General features: G+C 33.7%; 1 protein-coding gene across 5 annotated transcripts in view; it reads left to right on the top strand.

The window, feature by feature from the left end:
• The window catches only part of PIK3C2G (phosphatidylinositol-4-phosphate 3-kinase catalytic subunit type 2 gamma), a 354,340-nt gene that overhangs the window by 47,571 nt on the left and 283,797 nt on the right, over positions 1–22,972 (top strand). For all 5 annotated transcript variants that reach the window (XM_040488787.1, XM_040488785.1, XM_040488783.1 and 2 more), the window contains 2 exons: positions 14,394–14,496; positions 20,056–20,126. In XM_040488787.1, the coding sequence (XP_040344721.1) occupies positions 14,394–14,496; positions 20,056–20,126 (174 nt within the window). The remainder of the gene's footprint in view (positions 1–14,393; positions 14,497–20,055; positions 20,127–22,972) is intronic.

Below are 22,972 nucleotides of genomic sequence, written 5' to 3'. Positions count from 1 at the left end.
CCTCCCCCGTTCATGCTCTGTCTCTCTCTGTCCCAAAAATAAATAAATGTTGAAAAAAAAAATAAAATGAAATTTAAATCTAAGTTAGTTAACACATAGTGTAATAATAGTTCCAGGAGTAGAACCACTCCTGCACTCCAGGAATAAATCCCACTTGATTGTGGTAAATTATTCATTTAATGTATTGTCAGATTTGGTTTGCTAGTATTAAATTTCTGATTAGACAAAAATATTGTTTTGGAATTTTGACACTGTTTAACCAAATAAATATTTTCAAAACAAATGCTGCCCACAATTGATAATGCTACGGTATCACTGTTGCTTTGGCAAAATGAGTTTAACTTTCTTTAACATCAACTTATCTTTTAAAAAATTTATTTCTAATGTATTTGTTCTAGTTTACAAATGAGCTCTAGTATTACATTTTAGTAATCTTTAATTCCAGATTTAAAATTTTATTAAGCCTCTATTAATCTTTTCAGGGTATATAGATTGCTTTGAGCTCCTGTGGAGTGTAGGTCTAAATACATAAAAAATATTATGTAGTTGTCAGAGTGCCTGCGTGGCTCAGTCAGTTAAGCATCCGACTCTTGACTTCAGATCAGGTCGTGATCTCAAGGTCATGAGACTGAGTCCTTGAGTTGGCTCCTCAGTGGACGTGGAGTCTGCTTAAGATTTTCTCCCTCTCCCTCTCTCTGTCTCTGTCTCTCTCTCAGTCTCACCTTCTCGCCCTGTCCCAATTGTGCCCACACACTATCTCTTTCTCAAAAAATAAATGTATTAAACACATAAATAAACAGAAGCATCTGGTTGTTAATATACAGTGAACTAAGAAGTAGAGAAGTATTCTCTCTGCTACTGCCCTAGCATAAAAACACCACCACCAACAAAACAAAACACTATTATTTTTGTGGGATGATGTAGAAATAATATTTTTTTCATATTAAGTTCTCCTTATGTTATCAGAAATATGCAATTTTAATCTGTCCTGGATTATAAAGATAGAGATAAATTATATTTAGTTGCCACTTTTGCAATTTTTCATCTACGTTAGACCAGATAAAGAAAGACAAATACTTAAAATTTAAACTCCTTGGTTTCTTTTAGTTGGTATATTTGTCTGTCAAAATAGTCCCAATAAGTAACTACCTCATGAACCAACCAAGTTTGGAGGAAGTAGCTAGGACTTTTTGTTAGCACAATTAAAATGTAAATGGTCAGGATACCTTTCATAACTTTGCTAATAAGTATATTCATGATGCTCTATTTGTGTTTCCTCCTTAGGTTATACTTTGCTATTTTATTGGACTCACCTGTCTTTAGAGGCCCAGGGATATTAATAACATAATAATTTAGACTCTATGAAAAAAATTTACATATTTTTCCCAAACAGTACATTTTTGTACACTGAACAAAAGTGAATTTAATCAACAAAGCAAATAAGATGTTATTTATATTTTTGGGGTGCTTGGGTGGCTCAGTCAGTTAAGCTTCCAACTTTGGCTCAGGTCATGATCTCACAGTTCATGAGTTTGAGCCCTGTGCCGGGCTCTGTGCTGACAGCTCAGAGCCTGGAGTCTGCTTTGGATTCTGTGTCTCCCTCTCTCTCTGACTCTCCCTGATCATGCTCTCTCTCTCGCAAGCTCTCTCTCTCAAAAATAAATATTTGTTAAAAATTAAAAAAAAATTAAAAATTGTTTTAATTAAAGAAAAAGATGTTATTTATATTTTGTAACATATTGCAAAATAAAGAAAGAGAACTTTCCTAGCAAGTCCCTTTTTTAATTTTTTTAAATGTTTATTTAGTTTTTTAATTTTTTTAAATGTTTATTTAGTTTTGAGAGCAGTATTGCTCTCACTTTTGCTCTGGCTCTCTTCCTCCTTGTTATTAAATGTTTCTATAAACACAGGAACTCACTTTAATAGCATGTCCCCACAACTATTCTCAAAAATGAGAAGGTTCCTGACCTCTTACACCTGGATATCATGTATTTACCAGGTACTTCAACTATATCAAATAGTTTCATTAGCTACAGTATTCTCCTTAAAAAAATTGCTTTATACACGGTTTTAAATACTATATTACGAACAAAAAAAAATTAAAGAATTAGGACAGAAACTATCCATTTTCTCATAAGGCTCAAGTTAGCTTCATACAAAATTGTTAGCAATACAAAGTACAGAATACTAAAACTGTACATTGCAGTCAAAAAATTAAATAGAGAAATAATAGAAAAATAAAAGTAATCTTGTACATTCAAAACACATTAACATCTCCCATCATGTTCCTGGTCTGTAGACCTCAAATTAATTACAATAGCTGGAGGGGCGCCTGGGTGGCGCAGTCGGTTAAGCGTCCGACTTCAGCCAGGTCACGATCTCGCGGTCCGTGAGTTCGAGCCCCGCGTCAGGCTCTGGGCTGATGGCTCAGAGCCTGGAGCCTGTTTCCGATTCTGTGTCTCCCTCTCTCTCTGCCCCTGCCCCGTTCATGCTCTGTCTCTCTCTGTCCCAAAAATAAATAAACGTTGAAAAAAAAAATTAAATATACCCATTAAAGGTTTAAAAAAAAAAAATTACAATAGCTGGAATGTCCTGGGTAATTTCATTTCCCCATTTCTCATGATCTTATCCAGCAGAGAGACCCCATCGGGCAAATACAGTGGCAGGTTGAGGACAGGAACAACTACCTTTTTTTCTTTCCTGTTAGATGCAGTACAGATACAAAACCCAGTGTGCCTGGTTCTTGTTTCTTTCCAGGGAGCAACAAGATTTGTACCTTCACCTGCACTCATAACCATCTCACATAATCTTTTTCTTCATAAATGTATTTGTAATATATGAAGCATAATGTTACTTCATAATTGTACCCCTTAGTATCCAGCCCAACATTTACTAGGAGTACAGGTTTTTCATGTGATGTAAGTAATTTCTTCTCTCACAAGTCATGCTATATGTTTTACTTTCTAATTCAACTTAAAAACAATGTTTCTTAGGTGCTGCATGAAACAATAAAATTTACTATGCTTAAAAGCTTTTGTTGAATAAATCATGACTGCACCATCAGTAGTAAACCACAAGTGCTGCATAAGAAGAAACTGAATAATCTTTCTGGAAAATTCTGCTTGAGCCTATTGCTTACATTTATGACCAGGTGTTTTATCAATGATTTAAACAAAACAAAACTGTTCTATATTATTTAATTGACTTTTGTCAAAGAATGCCAGAACCCAGAGTGCTAAAAATATAAAAAGAAAAACCTATGGTAATTAAAAATCTTACTTTGAAATTGCCTTATATATTATTTTTGTCATACATATTCTTTTTTAAAAGACATTTTTAATGTTTATTTATTTTTGAGAGAGAGAGACAGAGTGTAAGCAGGGGAGTGGCAGAGACACAGAATCCGAAGCAGGCTCCATATATAGTTATATATATTCTTAAATCTAAATTTAAAAGGCTGTATCCACGTCTTTATTCATTAGTAGCATTGATTAATTTGATCTGGTTATCTACTAGGGAATCCCTTTTCTCTCTTCTGACCTTTCCCAGTTGAGAAAATCTTAAATAACCTTCGATTAGAGTGAGAAAATCCTCTTCAAAAATTGTATCTAATTAGAATTTTAAAATAATCTTCTTGAAAAAGAAAACCTTCTACTACTAAAAAAATTAGCTAATTTCATGACAATCTGTATTAATTTATTCTTTAAATATCTGGTTATAAATTGGAATTGCTTTATTCAAAGTAATCAGACTACTAATTACCACTAGGGAAAAGGCTGTTTTATAAAGTTAAGCTATACAAAGTTTAAACTTTATATATAATGATTATACTCACTAGCAGTAAAAACAGAATACTGTATACATTCCTGGGGGTGGGCGGAATGAGTCCCTTTCTTAATAAAATTAAGGATTCCTTTAGCGACTTAAACAAATTGATTATTTTCAGCACATTCAGAACAGCCTAAGATTGCCAATATTATAACTGACTCTTTTTAGACTTAATTTTGTAAATAAATAACTTACGGTGTTTTTTTTTTCTTTTACATAATTTTGCTCTTCCACTTAGAAATCATAAAACCATGTCAGGGCGTTGGAAAGAATGTGTCAAAACTCTGAGAACTTTCACGTACCATAATAAAAGTGTGTTCTGTTAATAGATCATTCATTAAGAGCATCTTGAGCTACTTCAGTTTAGTTTTTAGATCTCTGTCAAAGTATTTTTCCTGATTTTTAAAAATTAATTTTGCTTTCTATCTTTAGCAAACAGCTAACTAAAGTAACAATAATAATCATGTACCATATAAACTTGCATCTGGTTTTAACCAACAATTCTACGTAACACAAATGTCCTAATATGTGAATACTCTCTATATAACTTCATTTGAAAGCAATTCCCCCAAAGAAAAGTCTTGTGCTGAATACAGGTCATTTGCTACTAAAAGCTACATGTAAGAATTAAAGCATATTTCAGACTCAAGTTTTCTAAAAAGCTTTATGATGACTGGACATGCATCATCAGCCAACAGACTTGATAAAAAGAATCACTTGATTAAAATAAAAACCCGTTGCATTATTTTTCCAAGAAGACAAGGCAAATCAGAACTAAACATTGGTATATAATTTAATATCATTATACCTAAAATTATAATAATCAATAAGCAGCTATCAAGTTATTTTTGTTACTCAAAAGCACTTACTTCTAAAAGCTAAGAATTAAAAATCTCCTTCTCCTCACCAATTTTGAATTAATTGAAGGTTAAGTAATCTAATGATCTGTTTTTCTTAAGGAATAAGATAGAGAATATGTGAATTGCATAGTATTTCAAATTAGCCAATATCACCTTAATGAGGCTTAAATGTGCTATTTTAATTTGAGTTCTTGAATGGTTTATATTCATAAAGTCTGCAGAATGTTTCTCCTCTAGAGGTTTGTGGGGAAAATAATGAAACTTTGAAATGGGATAAGATCTGTATTTTTGATCTCTTGAGTTGGTGACTATATTACAAATTCTGCACACCATACCTCAAAAATAATTCCCATGAGTTTAGTATATATATTTTTGTAAAGGAGACAAAGCTCCACATTCACTGATGTGTTTCTTCCTTATTTACTCTCTATCTTCTTCATTTATTTAACTTTTTTTTAATGTTTATGTATTTTTGAAAGAGAGAGACAGAGCGTGAGTTAGGGAGGGCAGAGAGACAGAGAGACAGAGAATCTGAAGCAGGCTCCAGGCTCTGAGCTGTCAGCACAGAGCCTGACATGAGGCTCAAACTCAGGTACGGTGACATCATGACCTGAGAAGAAGTAGGATGCTTAACCAAGGGAACCACCCAGGTGCCTCTAACTTCATTTATTTAAACTTTTGTGTTATTACTGATCTTTTGTGAATGCACAGCTTTAAGAGAGGGCATTGTAAACTTGAAAGTTGTTATAAAACACTTCCTCTAGATTAAAAAAATTGAATTAAAAACTATGTGTATTATATATGTAAAGAAACACAATGATATTGAAGTGAAGAAGCATAAGGGAGAGTTGCTTTTTACAAGCTAGAGGGAATTCTTAAGGAAAAATGGCGCACCTGAAAAAAAAAGTTTAGATCTCTTAGGTGAGGTTCTCTCTTGAGTAGTAGCTGTTGATAAAATTTATGCCCCATAGAGGGTCTCTATTCAAAACTATGACCCTCCTCTATTAAATACCCCATGGCTGTAAGCCCTAGTTTTAGAATTTAACCTATGCTTGCCTCTCTAAACCATGACATTTAACTTTTCCTGTTCATGGTTCCCCTGAAAGCAAAATAACAATAAAATTGAGGATCACTGGTTGAGGAAAACAATGTACCGCTGATGTTTATTTATGCTGAGTAGCAAGTAACAATTTAAGCATAAAATCCAGGGTGTTTTCATTGGTTACAAAACATACTAGAATCAAGGATTATGACAGAAGTAACATGATCAACATTTTTAAGTGGCAAATATGGAAGGAATATGTGTGTACTTGTGTGTGCACAGAACACACATAAATATTTGAAAAATATTCTCTGGAGTGCTATGGTATTATTAATATTTTAATATTTTGTTATATTCACCTTATATTTCTTAGTAAACATAAGTATTAAAAAGCAGCTTAATTGATGAATTTCCTTAAAGAAATATATTTAATAGCTCTAGCAATACTGGATTTCAACATTTATAAAATCAAATGAACATAATTTTGTTCTATATATGACCATAATATTTCACAATACATCTCTGTGACTATTCCTACACATAAGAATAAAGAATATTTAAACCTAACTAGGTTATCCTATAAAATAAGGACTTGTATGTACTTATTCCAATAAAACAATAATGTTTGTAAATGTGAGTTTACAAGGAGTGCTTAAGCTGATGGGAATCAGTATTCATAGGTTGAACATTATTTAGGATTAGGATGTCTTTTTTGCCCATAAGACACATTTGAGGTTATTTGCATATCATTTTTTGGTGTTAAGGTCATTAATCTCTCCTTAAACAAACATTCTGCTATAGAAATACTTTAAAATAACATGAGCTACTTATGAATAGGAAATAGAAGTAATTATGTGCAAGGATTCAGATTTTGGTGTTCATTTTAAATGACAGGTATACTCATAACAGTTCTGAAGATAGTGACTAACACATAGATGGAATCCAATACTTGTTGAGAGAACAAATAAGTGGATGTGCAGAATTCTGACTTACTAGTATATATGAAGAAAAACTAAACTTATTGTATCATAAAGACTCAGTTCTTTAACTGAGTTTAGTAAAGAACTCAGTTCTTTAACAAAGTTTTTTACATGAATGTTCAATGAAACTACTAAGCACCCAATTTAAAATTTACCAGATTGAGAAAAAACATCATTGGTATAATCTGAAGTAGGTAATTCCAATGTTCACCTTAGAGGTATAGTAATACCTAAATATGGGATTTCTCTTAGTGCTCAAGTCCTGTTCTCCAATATTACCCATCGTAGCGGCAATATGTTTTGTTCTCTTTCTCTTGGGATGGTAGGCTTTCTTCCTATATTTCCTGATACCTAGAGTCATCAAACACAAATCAGTTTTTCCTTATTCAACTTACTCATTAAATTCTGTATACCAACCTTTCTATTCTTGAATGCTTTGTTTTTCTTTTTCTCTCTTCTCTTTTATTTCCTCTAAATCAGCTCTGTCCGATGGACATGTAACGTGGGCCACATAATTAACTTTTCTACTAACCACTTGAAAAACACATAAAAAGAAACTTGTAGAAATAAATTTTAATACATATTTTATTTATTTAACTCAAATATTTAACCAAAATTATTTCAACATGTAATCACAATTTTAAAAATACTGAGATGTTTTACATTCCTTTTTTTTGTGCTAAGTCTTCAAAATTCAAAGTGTATTTTATGCTTAGAGCACATCTGAATTCAGACTAGTGACATATTAAGTGTTCAATAGCCACATGTGTCTAGTGGTTACAAACAAATTGATTGAAATGGTGGTCTTGCCAAGAAGAGTGATGGCAAAGTGATGAACAGTAGTTTATAGCTCTTAGAAAGTGCTATGGTTAATGGAGACTCTGTAAGATCAGAGACTTAATCTTAAGTGACAATTCTAGGACAATAATAGTTTTGTTATTGTTAACATACCTAAAAAGGACTGTTAGTATTTTAAACATGATACCTGAAAAAATGAGGTACTGAATACAATCTCTTCTGCAATATAACATGTTACTGTAACATAAATTAGCTTATTCATAGAAGTTACCTTACTACATGTAAAACATTCTGGCATATTAATGTATTGTTGTGTTAAATAACAGTGGCTGAATGCAAAGCATTCAGGAAGTTGCTGAGGCAGTGACCACTGACCATTCACCAAACATGCATTTTTTTCTCACCTTGGCCTCGGGCTGTCTTGAAAATGTTTATTGCAGAATTTTCCACAATTTTTGGGCATTTTTGCTCATGCTTCTGTATTCAGAAGCATCAAACTTTCTCATATTCACTTCTAACCAAATAAAGCCAACTCTTTTATTTACTATGATACTTGTTTATATTTTTAAAATTAGTGTGTCTTTTAAAAACTGTCCTGATTTTTTTAAGATTTGTGTATGTAGGGGCGCCTGGTGGCTCAGTCAGTTAAGCATCCAACTTCAGTTCAGGTCATAATCTTGCAGTTTGTGTGTTCAAGCCCCGTGTGGGGCCATGTGCTGAAACTCAGAACCTGGAGCCTGCTTCAGATTTGTGTCTCCCTCTCTCTCTCCCCCTCCCCCCCACCTAGAATAAATAAACATCAAAAAAAAATGTTTTTTTAAAGATTTGTGTTATGTATGTGCATGTGCGCTCTGGTTAGAGACCTTATTGATTCGACTGGTCTCTTCCAACCCTTTTTTCCCAAGAGACCTGTTATTTTTAGCCCACAATTTGCAAAACACCTCACTGCACCCTTATATGGATAGAAACACATGGAAAAAAAGAAACACGTGTATCACATTATACCAGGAATGCTTGAATCTATAAGTAAGTTTTATGTGTGTTATTTTTACATCAAATATTTATGTTCTAATCTCTGATCTTATTTTGTCAATATAAATGTCCTTATTTGCAAAATGAGATGTCTGGACCAGAACTGTACTTCTTTTCCAGTTTTTGAGATCTTTTTCATGCAAAACCATACATGATATTCCCACAATTAGAATGATAATATAGATCTTCAGGCCTAAATTAGTATATTAAAATGCAAATCTACCTACCTGCCCACCAAAATTCTCATGAAAGGACAGGAAAAAATATTACTACAAAACCTGGTAAAACAAGAAGAGTGATAGCATGGGAAGGAGGAAACAGTTGCAAGGGGATTGTGGAGCTCCTAGATAAAATGTTGAAAGATACTTAAAATAGGAGGGACTTGAGACATTCATTTGATAGCTTTATAAAAAACATGACGATTTCCTAAGGAATGATGAACTTTCAAAATTAGCTCAATGAGAGAAGTATAAAAGTAAAAATAATGCGCAGTGGGGAGTGAAAGTTAGTTTTTAGTTAAACTGCAACAAACCTTCAAGGACTAGAGATTTCTCAATTATAGAAACCGTTCCAGGACAGAGAAAATGGTACATGCAGTTTACAAGTCTGACCTAATTATGATGCCTAAAACAAGTAAAGATAACAAAATGTTAAAATTATAGGCCTCTCTAAGTTTTGACATATACAAAAAAACCTTTAAAACTTGCAAATTATTTTTTTTAAGCTTGTTATTTTATTTATTTTTTTTTGAATTTTTTTTTTATTTATATATGAAATTTATTGTCAAAGAGCTCACCAAACTCCACACCCGAAAAGCAAATAACCCAGTGAAGAAATGGGCAGAAAACATGAATAGACACTTCTCTAAAGAAGACATCCGGATGGCCAACAGGCACATGAAAAGATGCTCACAGTCGCTTCTTATCAGGGAAATACAAATCAAAACCACACTCAGATATCACCTCACGCCAGTCAGAGTGGCCAAAATGAACAAATCAGGAGACTATAGATGCTGGAGAGGATGTGGAGAAACGGGAACCCTCTTGCACTGTTGGTGGGAATGCAAATTGATGCAGCCGCTCTGGAAAGCAGTGTGGAGGTTCCTCAGAAAATTAAAAATAGACCTACCCTATGACCCAGCAATAGCACTGCTAGGAATTTATCCAAGGGACACAGGAGTACTGATGCATAGGGGCACTTGTACCCCAATGTTCATAGCAGCACTCTCAACAATAGCCAAATTATGGAAAACTTGCAAATTAAATCTACTACGGGGACAAGTCTACATAAAAATGTAAAGATATTTTTAAATTAGGAAAATCTATCAATGTAATTAATACATTAACATATTCAAGAAAAAATGATCTTCTCACTGTGATGCACCTAACAGATACAGAAAACCCGTCTGATAAATTTGAAACTTATTTATAATTTTTTTTAAATTCTTAATACAATAGAACAGGAAAAGTATAAACCATGAATACAGAGCGAATACATCCAATGATTAATCATTTGAGGCATTTCCGATAAAAGCAAGAAAAAGAGAAGGATGTCTACCATCATTGCTACTATTCAACAGTGTGCCTCATATCCTATACATCACAGTAAGATAAGAAAACAAAAGGAAGAAAACATATTGGAAAGCAATAGATAAAACAATGATTATTTTTAAAGAAAATAATTTTCTGTTAGAAAATCCAAAATAATCAACTGAAAACCATTAGGTATTAGAACAGGATTCCACCAGATAAATCAACATATAAAGCCAACTAATAAATACTGTGAAAAAAAAAACCTCTGACTTATAATAGAACAGAATCTATAAAATATCTTGCAAAAAGCATATGTGTAAGAAGGACTGGAAAGAAAACTAACACTTTACTCAAGGGCATAAAAGAGAATTAGAGTGTATGTAGAAATATACTTATCCTTAAGGAGTAGATTCATTATTATAAAAATATCAATTCTTTTTATATAATTCCATAAATTAAATATAAGTCTGCACTATATTAGCATTTTATCCTTAGCATTGGCACACTAATTCTAAAATTGTTCTGGAAGAGAAACCGTGCAAAAATAGATAATATAATTTTTTTTTAATTTTTTTTTCAACGTTTATTTATTTTTGCGACAGAGAGAGACAGAGCATGAACGGGGGAGGGGCAGAGAGAGAGGGAGACACAGAATCGGAAACAGGCTCCAGGCTCTGAGCCATCAGCCCAGAGCCTGACGCGGGGCTCGAACTCATGGACCGCGAGATCGTGACCTGGCTGAAGTCGGACGCTTAACCGACTGCGCCACCCAGGCGCCCCGATAATATAATTTTTTTAAATGGTGACTTTCAATTCCACACTTCAAAATACGCTTCAATTAAATAACTGAAGCAATCTGTTATTGGCACAGGAATAGATATATAGATTAATGGAATACTTATAGTCCAGAAATCAGATATCTGTGAAAATTGGTCATGTGATGAATACAACAGGTCACAGATGAAAAGACATCAATCCTCTTTAGAGGTGTTCAATAAAATTGCCAGTATATTGGAAAAATGTCTAAAATTGGAACTATGCATCACTCGTTACTCAACAAATGCATTTCAGATGGATTCTATATAAGGACATAAGTATAAAAAACAAAAAAGAGTGTTGCTCTGAAAAAAAAATACGCTTAATTTTTTTTTTAATTTTTATTTATTTGTTTTGATAGAAAGAGAAAGCATGTGGGGGGGGGCACAGAGAGAGAGGGAGAGAGAGAATCCCAAGCAGACTCTGGGCTGTCAGTGCAGAGTCCAAGGATGGGTTCAATTCCACAAACTGTGAGATTATGAACTGAGCCAAAATCAAGAAATTTGGACACTTGATGGACTGAGCCACCCAGGCACACCTAAGTTGAATTCTTTATAATAACTGATAAAAAGGAATTATTAAAAACTATTACTGCTGAATTAAATGTGGAAGAAACAACTTTAAATGATTAGAGCAATAATTATAAAAATCTAAACCAATTCTTTATTCAGGTTGTTCCTCAAGTTCAAGTACATGCTTTTTATAAAGAATGTGGAACTAGAAGTTAAAGATAATTACTTGTAGGTTTGGTTTATGCCAGAAAGAAGACATAAAATTGTAATCAATAGACCCTTCATCCTATATCAAAGTCTTCCTTTACTCTGATATCAAACTTAGGCAATTGAGAGTCCATTTAGATATTTTTAGTTAAAAATAGAATGTTTTCAGACATCTGTCTTTTTTATAATTCCCATCTCTAACTTTGTTTTACTTACACTTTTCTTGATTTCATCAGTTAAGTGATAAAAGAATCTAGACCTACAATTCATACAGTCCCCATTTGGACAATTGGAGGGCAATTGGAGGGCAATGTGGGAGAACAAAACTGATGTCATATTTAGGTCCTAAGGCTTATTTGAGAATGTGATGTACACAGTGATTAAATTGAGGTTACAATGGAAAAAGAAGATACATGTTATTTAAATACTAGGTAACCATTGGAAGATTAAAAATATATTTATGTCTCCAACCCTCTAAAGATAAAGAAGAGACTCAAAGAAGATTCAGTAACCTCAACAAATGAAAGAAAACAATAAAAATTCATAGTTAATATAAAACGCAATAACAGCAGAAGGCATTGCTATGGGTGAAATAGTTTAGATTTTCTGATTAAAAAAGTCTTAGAAAGTAAGTTAAAAAATATTTAGCTATAGGCTAGAGACACAGGTAAAATAAAATGATTTCATTTTTAACAGAAAAATATATGTATTTAGCCACTTATTTCAGCTTACAAAAAAGTGCCATAAACTCTGAGTAAACTATTCTTCTGGAAAAAGGGAAAGAGGAGAATTTTTCTTATCTGTTTTGTTTCCCACAGCTTAGTACAATTCAGAAGTTTCCCATAACGTAACATAAAAAAGAGAGAGAGATGAATTATAGGGGTAAAAAAGAGACTTACAAACTCTGGTAATTACCCAAAATCTGGTAACTACTCAGATCCTGCCACACACACACAGACACACACACATGCACAAACACACAAAGAGTGAAGGCAAGATAAGGGAAGAACTAGATCCTACTTTTAGAAAGGGGTAGAATTGGTAAATTTAGTAAATGAAAATATAGGCTTTCCAGTTAAATTTCAGTTTCAAAAAATCCCAAATTTTGAAATTATATAACAAACAGTACATAAGACATACCTATACTAAAAAATATATTCACTATTACTGAAATTCTTAATTACTGGCCATCTTCTATTTTATTTGGAAGCCCTAGTAAGGGGTATACATACAAATGGGCAAAGAAAAAAAAAAAAAGTTAGTTCAAGAAAGCAGCAACCATATCTGAGACTAAGTCTCTAGACTGGGGTCCAGCCTTCAACACACGAGGAATTCTGATAGCAAGGTGGTCCACTACTCTTAAAATGTTTCCCAGAATAGGAATAGGAAAACAAGACTCTGCATGGAAAGAGGAGTTGGGGGTGGGAGGTGAAAGGAGAGGAACTTGAGTCCATGTGATAGAATATGGAGAATGCCCTTGCTGCAGAACTTGGTCAGTGAGGAAGGCAGGAACTCAGGGAATACACATGCCATGCCTTATGTGTAGACTAGCAGCAGAAATAACTCAAGGAACAATACAGAGAGTACTGGGACAGAAATCTAACAGGGGCTGTGGGAATGAGGTGTAGAACAAATGTTATGGATACCAACATTCACCATTTTAGTGAGTGGACAGGTGTTGGGTCTTCTTAAAAAAGATATCAGTTGTTGAAATAAGAGCATTTATAGAAAATTTACTAGCTATCAACTGAGTAATGCTTTATTTCTCTGTCACTGTTGGGAATAACCGATCCCAAATGTTTAGTGAATTTTCCAGATAAATGGGTATGTCAACTTAAGGGCCTCAAATGTTTTAATTTTTTTAATGTTTATTTTTTTTTTGAGAGACAGAGAAAGACAGAGTGTGGGTGGTGGAGGGGCAGAGAGAGAGGGAGACACAGAATCTGGGTTCCAGGCTCTGTCTGAGCTGTCAGCACAGAGCCTGACGAGGGGCTCAAAATCACGATCATCACCTGAGCTGAAGTTGGATACTTAACTGACTGAGCCACCAGGCACCCCTCAAATGTTTTAATATAAGGGTTTTTTCTACTGAAATCCGTCATACATTTAACCAAGATCCTTAATAAAGTACATTAACATAATTCATCCTTTTTAATGGCTCTTACAGGGAGAGAGCGGAAAGGAAGGAAGAAGAAAATTATGCCTTTAGAAATTTCTAAAATATGTGGGGATATTCTGTCTATTTAATTTGCTTGTCAACCCTTTCATTTGGACATTAATAATATCAACTCTAAAATACATATACTGAGTTTCAGATAGTTTAATTGGCTTGCCTAAGGTCATGGAGCTAGTAAATCTGTCTCTAAAGCCCATGACATCTCCACCTCACTACTCCACTTCCTTGATACAGTGGTCCCTGCATACACTTTGTGGCATCAGTTAGACCTCCCAGAAGCATGTTGTCCTCAGCTTTGAGAGGACTGGATAAAAAAAAAAAAACAACTAACTTTGGATATGTAAAATATTCTCTATTATAATTTATCTCCATTGCAAAGATATCTAATCATTTTCTAACTTGATGCACTTGAAGAATAATTGTAATATCTTATCATTTAAAATGAATATAATGAGGATATATTTTTAAATAAGTATATAGGACTAGGATATATATAAAATTTTACCAGACTAAGTTCCAAAAAAATGAAAAGAAACAAAGTCAGAGAGGAAAATAATACACTTGGGAGTATTCTGGAGGAAATGACTGTATTCATTTTTTTCTTCTTCAGTGATTACTCTTTGGGGAGCCACAAAATATTTCAGAAAGATAAATCTGTTATTCAACTTACTCTTCATAAAAATGGGAAAGTTCCAGGAAAATTATCTCGAAAGGTAAGATTTTTTAGCGTTGATTTGAATTTTCAAGCTGATCATTTTAAGGACAATATTCCTATCTTTATGGATGGTTGCCAGTTTGGAATTACATAGCTTAATGAATACATGTTCATTTGAGTATGTTTACTGAAACATAATAAAATATTTATCTAAATGCCTGTTAACAATTCGAACCGAAGCAATTACATGAACACATTACTGCAACCCTGGTATAATAGTAAATCAATTGGTCTCTTGGAAAAATAATTTATGAGAAACTTATTAAGGTTATTATATTCATACTATCCAGGAAGCCACTAGGAAGTGAACAGAGTAAAAAATGTGAGGGGAAAGCCATTGAAGGAAGAAAAATAACTTGCTCTATTTGAAGATTGTTTGTCGGTATCAAAACAATTTAAATCAAGACAGATTAATATTCATAATATATATAATAAAACTACCTAGAAAGGGATTACTGTGCTTTAATGACACAATTCCATGCTGTTGGATATGAATTTTATTCCCTATGTGATGTCTTGAGTTATTTCAAACCCAAATTGCACAGTATGCAATGAACTTTGATATTTTGGCAGCTTTATCTGTAGAATCTTCCAATTACCTGCTTTAAGCAAAAATCCCATCACCCTGTCATTTACATCAGATAACAGATTTCCAGTGCATGACTTTTTTTTTCCTAGTCTGAGGTGTTTCATCATAAAAAGTGTCAGGTGGTGCATTAGGTTGCAGTATATCTATGTGGAATATAACATAATGAGGCCAAAAGAGAGTTGTTTAGAAAAATCTTTTGGAACTGGTACTCAACTCAGCCAGTGTTGACAGCTCCAGGGTTATGCATCTGAAATCTCCACAGAGAAACATTATAAAGTACAACTAATACTCTCAATATTAATAAACATAAGAGTCTTCAAATTGTCCTCAATGTTTTGAAAAAGCTAAAATCATCATGTTTCATTTCAACATGGGGGAAGAAGCGAAAATATATGATTAGAATTTCTACTCTCCTTGAGAACTTTCATGTTGCTAAAAAATAACTTATTTCATTGGTAGCAATTCACAAATCACTAACATTTCAATTTCATGTAAATTAAGGTTTATATTTAAATCCATTTAACACCACTACTTGAATACAATGTATGCTGACATATATTTTAAGTCTGGGACTTTATTTAATCTTCACAATAATTCTATGTGGCAAATACTATTAAAAATAAAGAAACTGAATCACAAGGAGCTCCATGGCCATGCCCAGATCATATTCATGGAACTGGTAAGCAGAGGAGCTTGGATTTGAGCCCAGTCAGTCTCCATAGCCCATACTTTATGCTATCAACCTACATGACAAGTATACTTGGGATGTGTGTGTGTGTGTGTGTGTGTGTGTGTGTATATATATATATATATATATAGTTTTGTTTTCCATGGCTATATTCACTTACATCAAAGTCTGGGACATGATAGGTGTTCCATGATGATTAACCATATTAAGTATATATTAGATGCCAAGTACTGTTATCAGTGCTTTATATGTATTTATTCACAATAAATCAAGAGCAAAAAAAAGTGATAATTAGTATTATTTTCCTTTTTTTAAATAAAAGTACTGAAAATTCAGAAGAGTAAGGCTGTTCTCAGCCTAAAGTCTCATAGCAACTAAAGAAGGAGATGAAATTTGAGCACAGCTAGTCTAGTCATAGAGCTCACTATATCATAATTCCAGCCAATGTAATATCTATGGGCTGTTGTCATCATCATATCCAGGCACAAGAATATAGTCATTTCTGGGTGTGAAGTGTATAATTATCACTAGAAATTCCTGATTTTCAATGTCTCATTTGGATCATAGCAGGATTTAAGTTACATGGCTGCTTTTTTTATGCTTCAACTCACAAACTTTACTTCCTATAGTGAATATCACCATCTCTTGGCCAATTCAACAATTTACAGATAAAAAGTATAAATGCTTTTTCTCAACCACAACTTCTCCTACACTAACACTGTTATTTAAAAATAGATGGGGTGCCTGGGTGGCTCAGTTGGTTGAGCACCCAACTCGATTTCGGCTCAGGTCATGATTTCATGGTCCAGGAGATGAAGCCCTGCATGGGGCTCTAAGCTGGCAGGACAGAGGCTGTTTGGGATTCTCTCTGTCTCTCTCTGTCTCTCTCTCTCTCTCTCTCTCTGTGTGTGTGTGTGTGTGTGTGTGTGTGTGTGTGTGTGTGTGTGTATTTCTGCCCCTCCCTCTCTCTCTCAAAATAAATAAACATTTAAAAATAGATAATATGCTTGATGACACAGAAGTGTATAATATATTCTCCATTTACTCACATATTAACTATATCACTGTGGTGTAGTAGGTTAGAGTACTGAACAAAATCAACAACATCCCAGACTTCAAAGGGCTTAGTGCACAGGGGATTCAACTGGCTCTGACTCTCAGTTAAAGAGCAGTGGTAGCCTCCACACAAACTATTAAAAAGGCATCCCATGTCTCTATTTGCCCCAAATACTGGTTCTTGAAGGATTTTTTAGCATCATATTTCAAAGAGAAGATATTACATCCTTATTAAAATCTATAAGGGTTTACTTTAAGATACTATGCAAGTACATTATATATAATCTAAAAACAATTCATTAATTCAATAAATATTTTTAAAAAATTTAGTGTTTATTTTTGAGAGAGAGAGAGAGACAGAGTGTGAGCAGGGGAGAGGCAGAAAGGGAGGGAGATACAGAATCTGAAGCAGGCTCCAGGCTCCAAGCTGTCAGCACAGAGCCTACTTGGGGCTTGAATTTATAAACTCTGAGATCATGGCCTGAGCTGAAGTCAGATGCTTAACCAACTGAGCCACCCGGGTGCCCCAATTCAACATATATTTATTGAATATTTTTTACATGCAATATTCAGTACTTGTCTTTGAGGGTCTTACATAGTGAATGAACAAGTTAGCGAACCTACTTAAAATTCAGAATTATGTCTTAGGAAACATATACGTGCAGACAGATACTCATTTATTCACCAACTACCATATAGGCACTCTTCTAAATACTGGAGATACAAAGACAAACAAGACATTTCAGTACTTATTCTAGAATGCAGAGTTTTCATTCTGGTAAAGAAGACATACAATAAACAAATATACATTTAAAAGTCTGATAGAGATATGTGCTTCAAAAGAAAGAGACAATTATGCTTCTAAAGCCTGGAGTAAGAACACCTGACACAGATGAATCAGGGGTGGTAATCATTTCTATGTATAAATCCTAGAACATATAAACCTAGTTCTCCCCATAAATATAAATAAAGAGTGTTAAATTTGCTAACTTGGCATCTTGTTTAAAAACAGAGATTGCGGATCCATACTATCAAATTCAAATGTCTTCTCTTGGATAAATTATTATATTCACCCTACTTTCCTTGTTAAAAAATGTGAATAATAATATTTACCTAATATGATTATTATTGTAACTTAATTGAGAAATGTAAATGAGAGCTTAAAGCAGTGCCTGTGCCTAACTGGGACTACGTAAGTATCAGTTATTAATGTCATAAAATTAGGGATGGCATTTTAGCTTTTTACCATTACAAACTCTATATAGTAAGGAGATACTGAATGTTCTTCTCTCTTGATCCTACTGTTTAAAGTGGTTTCAAAATTCTCTACAGTTTTCATAATTTTAGCTGTATAAAAACATTTATAAACAATTATATTTTCTTTCCAGTAAAACAACATACAATGGCTTATTTCTTCTATATAATGCTAGGAACATTATGATAATTATCATTTCATTAAGTTTATTGACACCATTGCCTTTCAGTAGATACTTTTAGAGTTCTCTAATTGTACAAGGCACATTGTACTATTCAATTCATCTCAGATGCCTTTCCTATTTTAAAATTGCTTGTGTTATACAGAAATATGGTAATTTAATTCTTGTTCCATGAGATTATTCATAAAATAGTTTGACAGTCCATATAAATCTTTCTAAATTTCAAAATTTTACAATCTCCATCTTGACTAGATGTGTATAATTGAGTCTTTAAAAAAAATGTTCTCTTTATGTCTCTCAAATTTGATAAGTATTTTCAACATTGTTGACATTAATCATAAAATCAAATTTCATTTTAGCTCAAGGAAACTCACAGAACACAGAGAGCAGATTTTTGTATGAAAAAGGAAAAAAAAGAAACCTTAACTTTTTCCTTAAGATGAAGGTATGCCTTCAGCTTTGGAGAAAAGTAAAGTATATGATATATTCCATGGACAACTGCTCAAGACTGTTCTCTAGACTTTTGAGCTCCCTTAAATAAGAACAAAACAAAACAAAACAAAACAAAACAAAACTTTCCTTGTAAGTGACAATATGACAAAGGCCAATTTCTCCCCCAAAGGCATCTCTGGAAGCCAAGTAAAGTGGTTTTAAAATGAATATGATTATGCTATACAGAAAGATGCAAATAAGTCATTATTTATATGCTTTCTTTGGTTGTTTTAACTTCTGAAAGAAGTTTCTTTTCTTCTTCTGAAAGTTTTTGGGGTTTTTTTTTGTTTTGTTTTGGTTTTTTTTAGCGTGCATTCAAGGTATTGTATTACAGTTATGACCTTATTCTCTCCATGTAACAACTTCTTTCTTCCTCACAAAAGAGCCCAATAATACACTTTTGGCCTTAGGCCATATAAAGGTTTTCCTTCTGATGTTTTCTGTCAGGAGCTCTAATAGGCAGTTTTAAAAATAGATTGTGTATTAACATCCAAGATTGCATGCACTCCAGGCATTAAGCTTTCAAACTTAACAGCTGTGTATAGTGAAAATGGTGCAATTATGGGGAAGTTATATTGCATTCTCCTTTGCAGACTTGCACAGGATTTTCATGAATGCCTGTTGCAGAAGAGCTAATCAAGGAGTTATGGTGTGAAAGTGTGTGTGTGTGTGTGTGTGTGCACGCACGCGTGTGTGTTTATGCGTATGGACCACAGGACTGATAGTTTATGATAAGTAGTTTCTGCTAATCTTGGGAGAAAACACATGCCTCCTGAAAACTCCTGGAATTTATAGTTGTCACTCATTAGCACACTTCAATGTTCACGAAATAGAAAGTTCTGTTACACTCACATTTGGGAGGCAAGGTGTGGTGAAGTTGAAAAATGGGAGCTCATTCTAGGCCTGCCAACTGATCTGGCAAGCTGTCAGGCCACACACTGCCATGGCATCCATAGCCTAAATGTAAAGAAAATGTGCATGTATGTGAGAGAACCAGTCTGCAAAACTGCCCTCTGCTAGGAGAACTTAATGCTTAACCTTGGTGATGCCAGGATGCTTTTCTTCTGTCCTTGAAGTTTATCCTCTCCCAAAGCTCAGCTTTCTGATTCATTTTTGAAAAGAATGCTTATAGAGTTAAGAAGAGTCTTACAAAGTCTTTAAAACAAAGTATTAAAATGATGAATGAGGGTTATCAAAAGAGGTGAATAAAATGACAGCAGGAAGCCACAGACCTATTTTTATCTGGTACTCATTCCGATTCACTCTATAAATATTAATATATTCTGCTGTCTACAGCATGAAGATGACCACAGTCAGTTTTATCTGAACCAACTTCTAGAATTTATGCATATTTGGAAAATATCCAGGTAAGACATTTTATTTTGTTCCAAGACTACTTTCTGACCAAGTTCTCAAGTGCCAAATCACAATATTTTTCAGTTGACTGTAAAAACTGTCCTTTTGTTAGTACCGTGGAAGCTATTGTACTTTTAATAGATATCTCCCTTTGGCAAATTCTGTTAATAATTATCTATTCTTCACAGCTATTCAGATACATTTGAAGAGCTGCTAACACCTTCCAGAACAATCTAACATTCATTTTAAAATATCTCTCCTACCGGTTATTATGTTTTCAAGAATTTTTTTCCTCATTCATTTTGTGAATTTGCGTGTGCATGTGTCACTAAGCTCTTTGTATAACCGAATTTCCACACTTTGAAAGTCACCACATCCGGCTTTAAATTTTTCTTGAATTCCCTGAAAATAACTGGTATATCATAAACAGAGGAGCATGAATTCAAACTGGAAAACTCAAATGACAGTAAATGAACATATCCTAACTGATTCTCATATCTAAATGTATGCATGTATTATTTGAAAGAATAGACCCATCAGGAAGCTAGCCTGGGAGAAGATATCAGTGCTACAGTATGGGTTTATCTGAAATTAAAGTTGTTCTGAGCTGAATGAGCAAAAAATCGGGTATGGGAGGTATATATCATAATCTCCAAAGCAAAGCCTGATATAAAAAATATGAGTTAAAATCGTTTTTAGTGACTATCATAATAGCTATCAATCACTTAGTGGAGTTATTGTACATTTTACATGCATTATCTCATCTAATTCTCCCTACAGCCCTGTGATAAGACACAAAATTTACTTCAGAATCAAAGAAACCCAAGTTCTGGAAGGTTAAATAACTTCCATAAGGCTATTCAGTTCATTAGTGGTAGGACAGAAATCAGGGCTGTGTGAAATTTGCAAAGACCCTATTCTTTTATTAAAACTATTCTGTCTTTCCCTGTATGCCTCTCTTTATTTCCCCCAAAATATTCATCCTCACACAACAAAATCACAGAATGGGTAGGACTACAGAGGACTTTGAATATATCCTAATCTAAACTTTTATTTTATAGCTAATTACATGGATCAGGTATAGGTTCCCATCAAAATGGCATATTAACAACAGCTGTAGTTTCCTCATTCCAAAATAAATTTATCCAAAAAAAAAAAAAAAAAAAACTTAGAGGAAAGCATCAAATCTGACAAATTCTTTAAAAAGTGGGAAATCCTTGGGAGACAAAGGACTGTTCTGAACTGGTTTGATGGAGGACTGTCACTTGTATGTAGGTAGATGCTGTCTGGGGCACAGAGAGACAAGGGGAGGCTGTGAGAAGAAGGGGAGAGCAAGACAGTTTTCCTTCTCTTTCTGTCTTACCCTGCCATTGCCAGCCCCCTCACAGAAGTCTGGTGACCTTGACCATTGTGCAATACAAGTGTCCACGGAGTTAAATTCGGGTAACACAACAGCTCTGCCACCACAGAGACTGGAGGAACCCTGGCAGGCACAGACTAATCTCAAAATCTAATTCCTCCACCCCTGCCCTTTAACCCCAGGGCATTGCTGCTTCTCCTCTGGTAAGGAAACTAAAACACAGAAAAGTTTAAAAGTTTGTCAACCATCATACAGATAATTAATGCCATAGCCAGGACTAAAACCAAATGTCTAACACTCAGCACTTATTCCACTTAACTATTAATATTGTATACAACATTAAATTATATAAATATATTTTTATTTTATATATAGTATTTATAGTATTGATATATATTATATATTTTTCACATATATAATAGCATTATACATTTTATACATAATAACATTATATGTGTGTGTGTATATGTATATGTACACGTGTTATCCATTCATCCATTGATGGACATTTAGGTTGTTTCTATGTCTTGGCTATTGTGAATAATGCTGCAATGAACTTGGGAGTGCGGCTATCTCTTCAAGATAGTGATTTAATTTCCTTTGAATACTAGAAGTGGGGAATGCTGGATGATATGTTAGTTCTATTTTTTATTTTTTGAGGAAACTTCATACTGTTTTCCATAGTGGCTGAACCAATTTACATTCCCAACAGTACACCAGGGTTCCCTTTTCTGAATAGCCTTGACCAGAGTCTTTGTGATAATAGCCATTCTAAGGGGTGTGAGGGGATATTAATTGTGATTTTGATTTGCATTTCCCCATTTCTTTTCAGCCTTTGAGCTAAAGTCAAGTGTAGCATTTTCCTGATGATTAGTGATATTGTTTATGTACTTGTTATTCATGTGCTTGTTGGCCATTTGTATATATTTTTAAGGCAAATGTCTACTCAAGTCCTCTGCCCATTTTTTAAATCGGATTGATTTTTCACTATTGAGTTGTATGAGCTCCTTACACATTTTGGATATTAACCCCTTATCAGATATATGGATTGCAAATATTTCCTCCCATAAACCAGGTTGCCTTTTCATTTTATGCATTCTTTCCTTTGCTGTTTTAGGTTTAAGATAGAGTGCAATTTCATTCTTTTGCATGAGAATATCCAGTTATCCCAAACTATTTATTGAAGAGACTATCCTTTCCCCACTTATTATTCTTGGCTCCTTGTCAAATATTACTTGACCATATATGTGTAGGTTTGTTTCTGGGCTCTCAAGACTATTCGATTCATCTATGTGTCTGTTTTTATATCAGTGTCATAATACTTCTGATTCCCAAATCTTTGTGATATAATTTGAAGTCAGGAAGTGTAATGCCTCCAGATTTGTTCTTTCTCAGGATTGCTTTGGCTCTGCCGGATATTTTGTGGTTATATATTAATTTTAGGATTATTTTTCTTATTTCTGTGAAGAATAGCACTGGAACTTTGATAAAATTATA

Source organism: Herpailurus yagouaroundi, unplaced genomic scaffold (genome assembly GCF_014898765.1).
Source record: "Herpailurus yagouaroundi ecotype Mexico unplaced genomic scaffold, PumYag 166, whole genome shotgun sequence".
NCBI classification, from domain to species: domain Eukaryota; kingdom Metazoa; phylum Chordata; class Mammalia; order Carnivora; family Felidae; genus Herpailurus; species Herpailurus yagouaroundi.
This window is presented reverse-complemented; position numbering and strand designations above follow the sequence as displayed.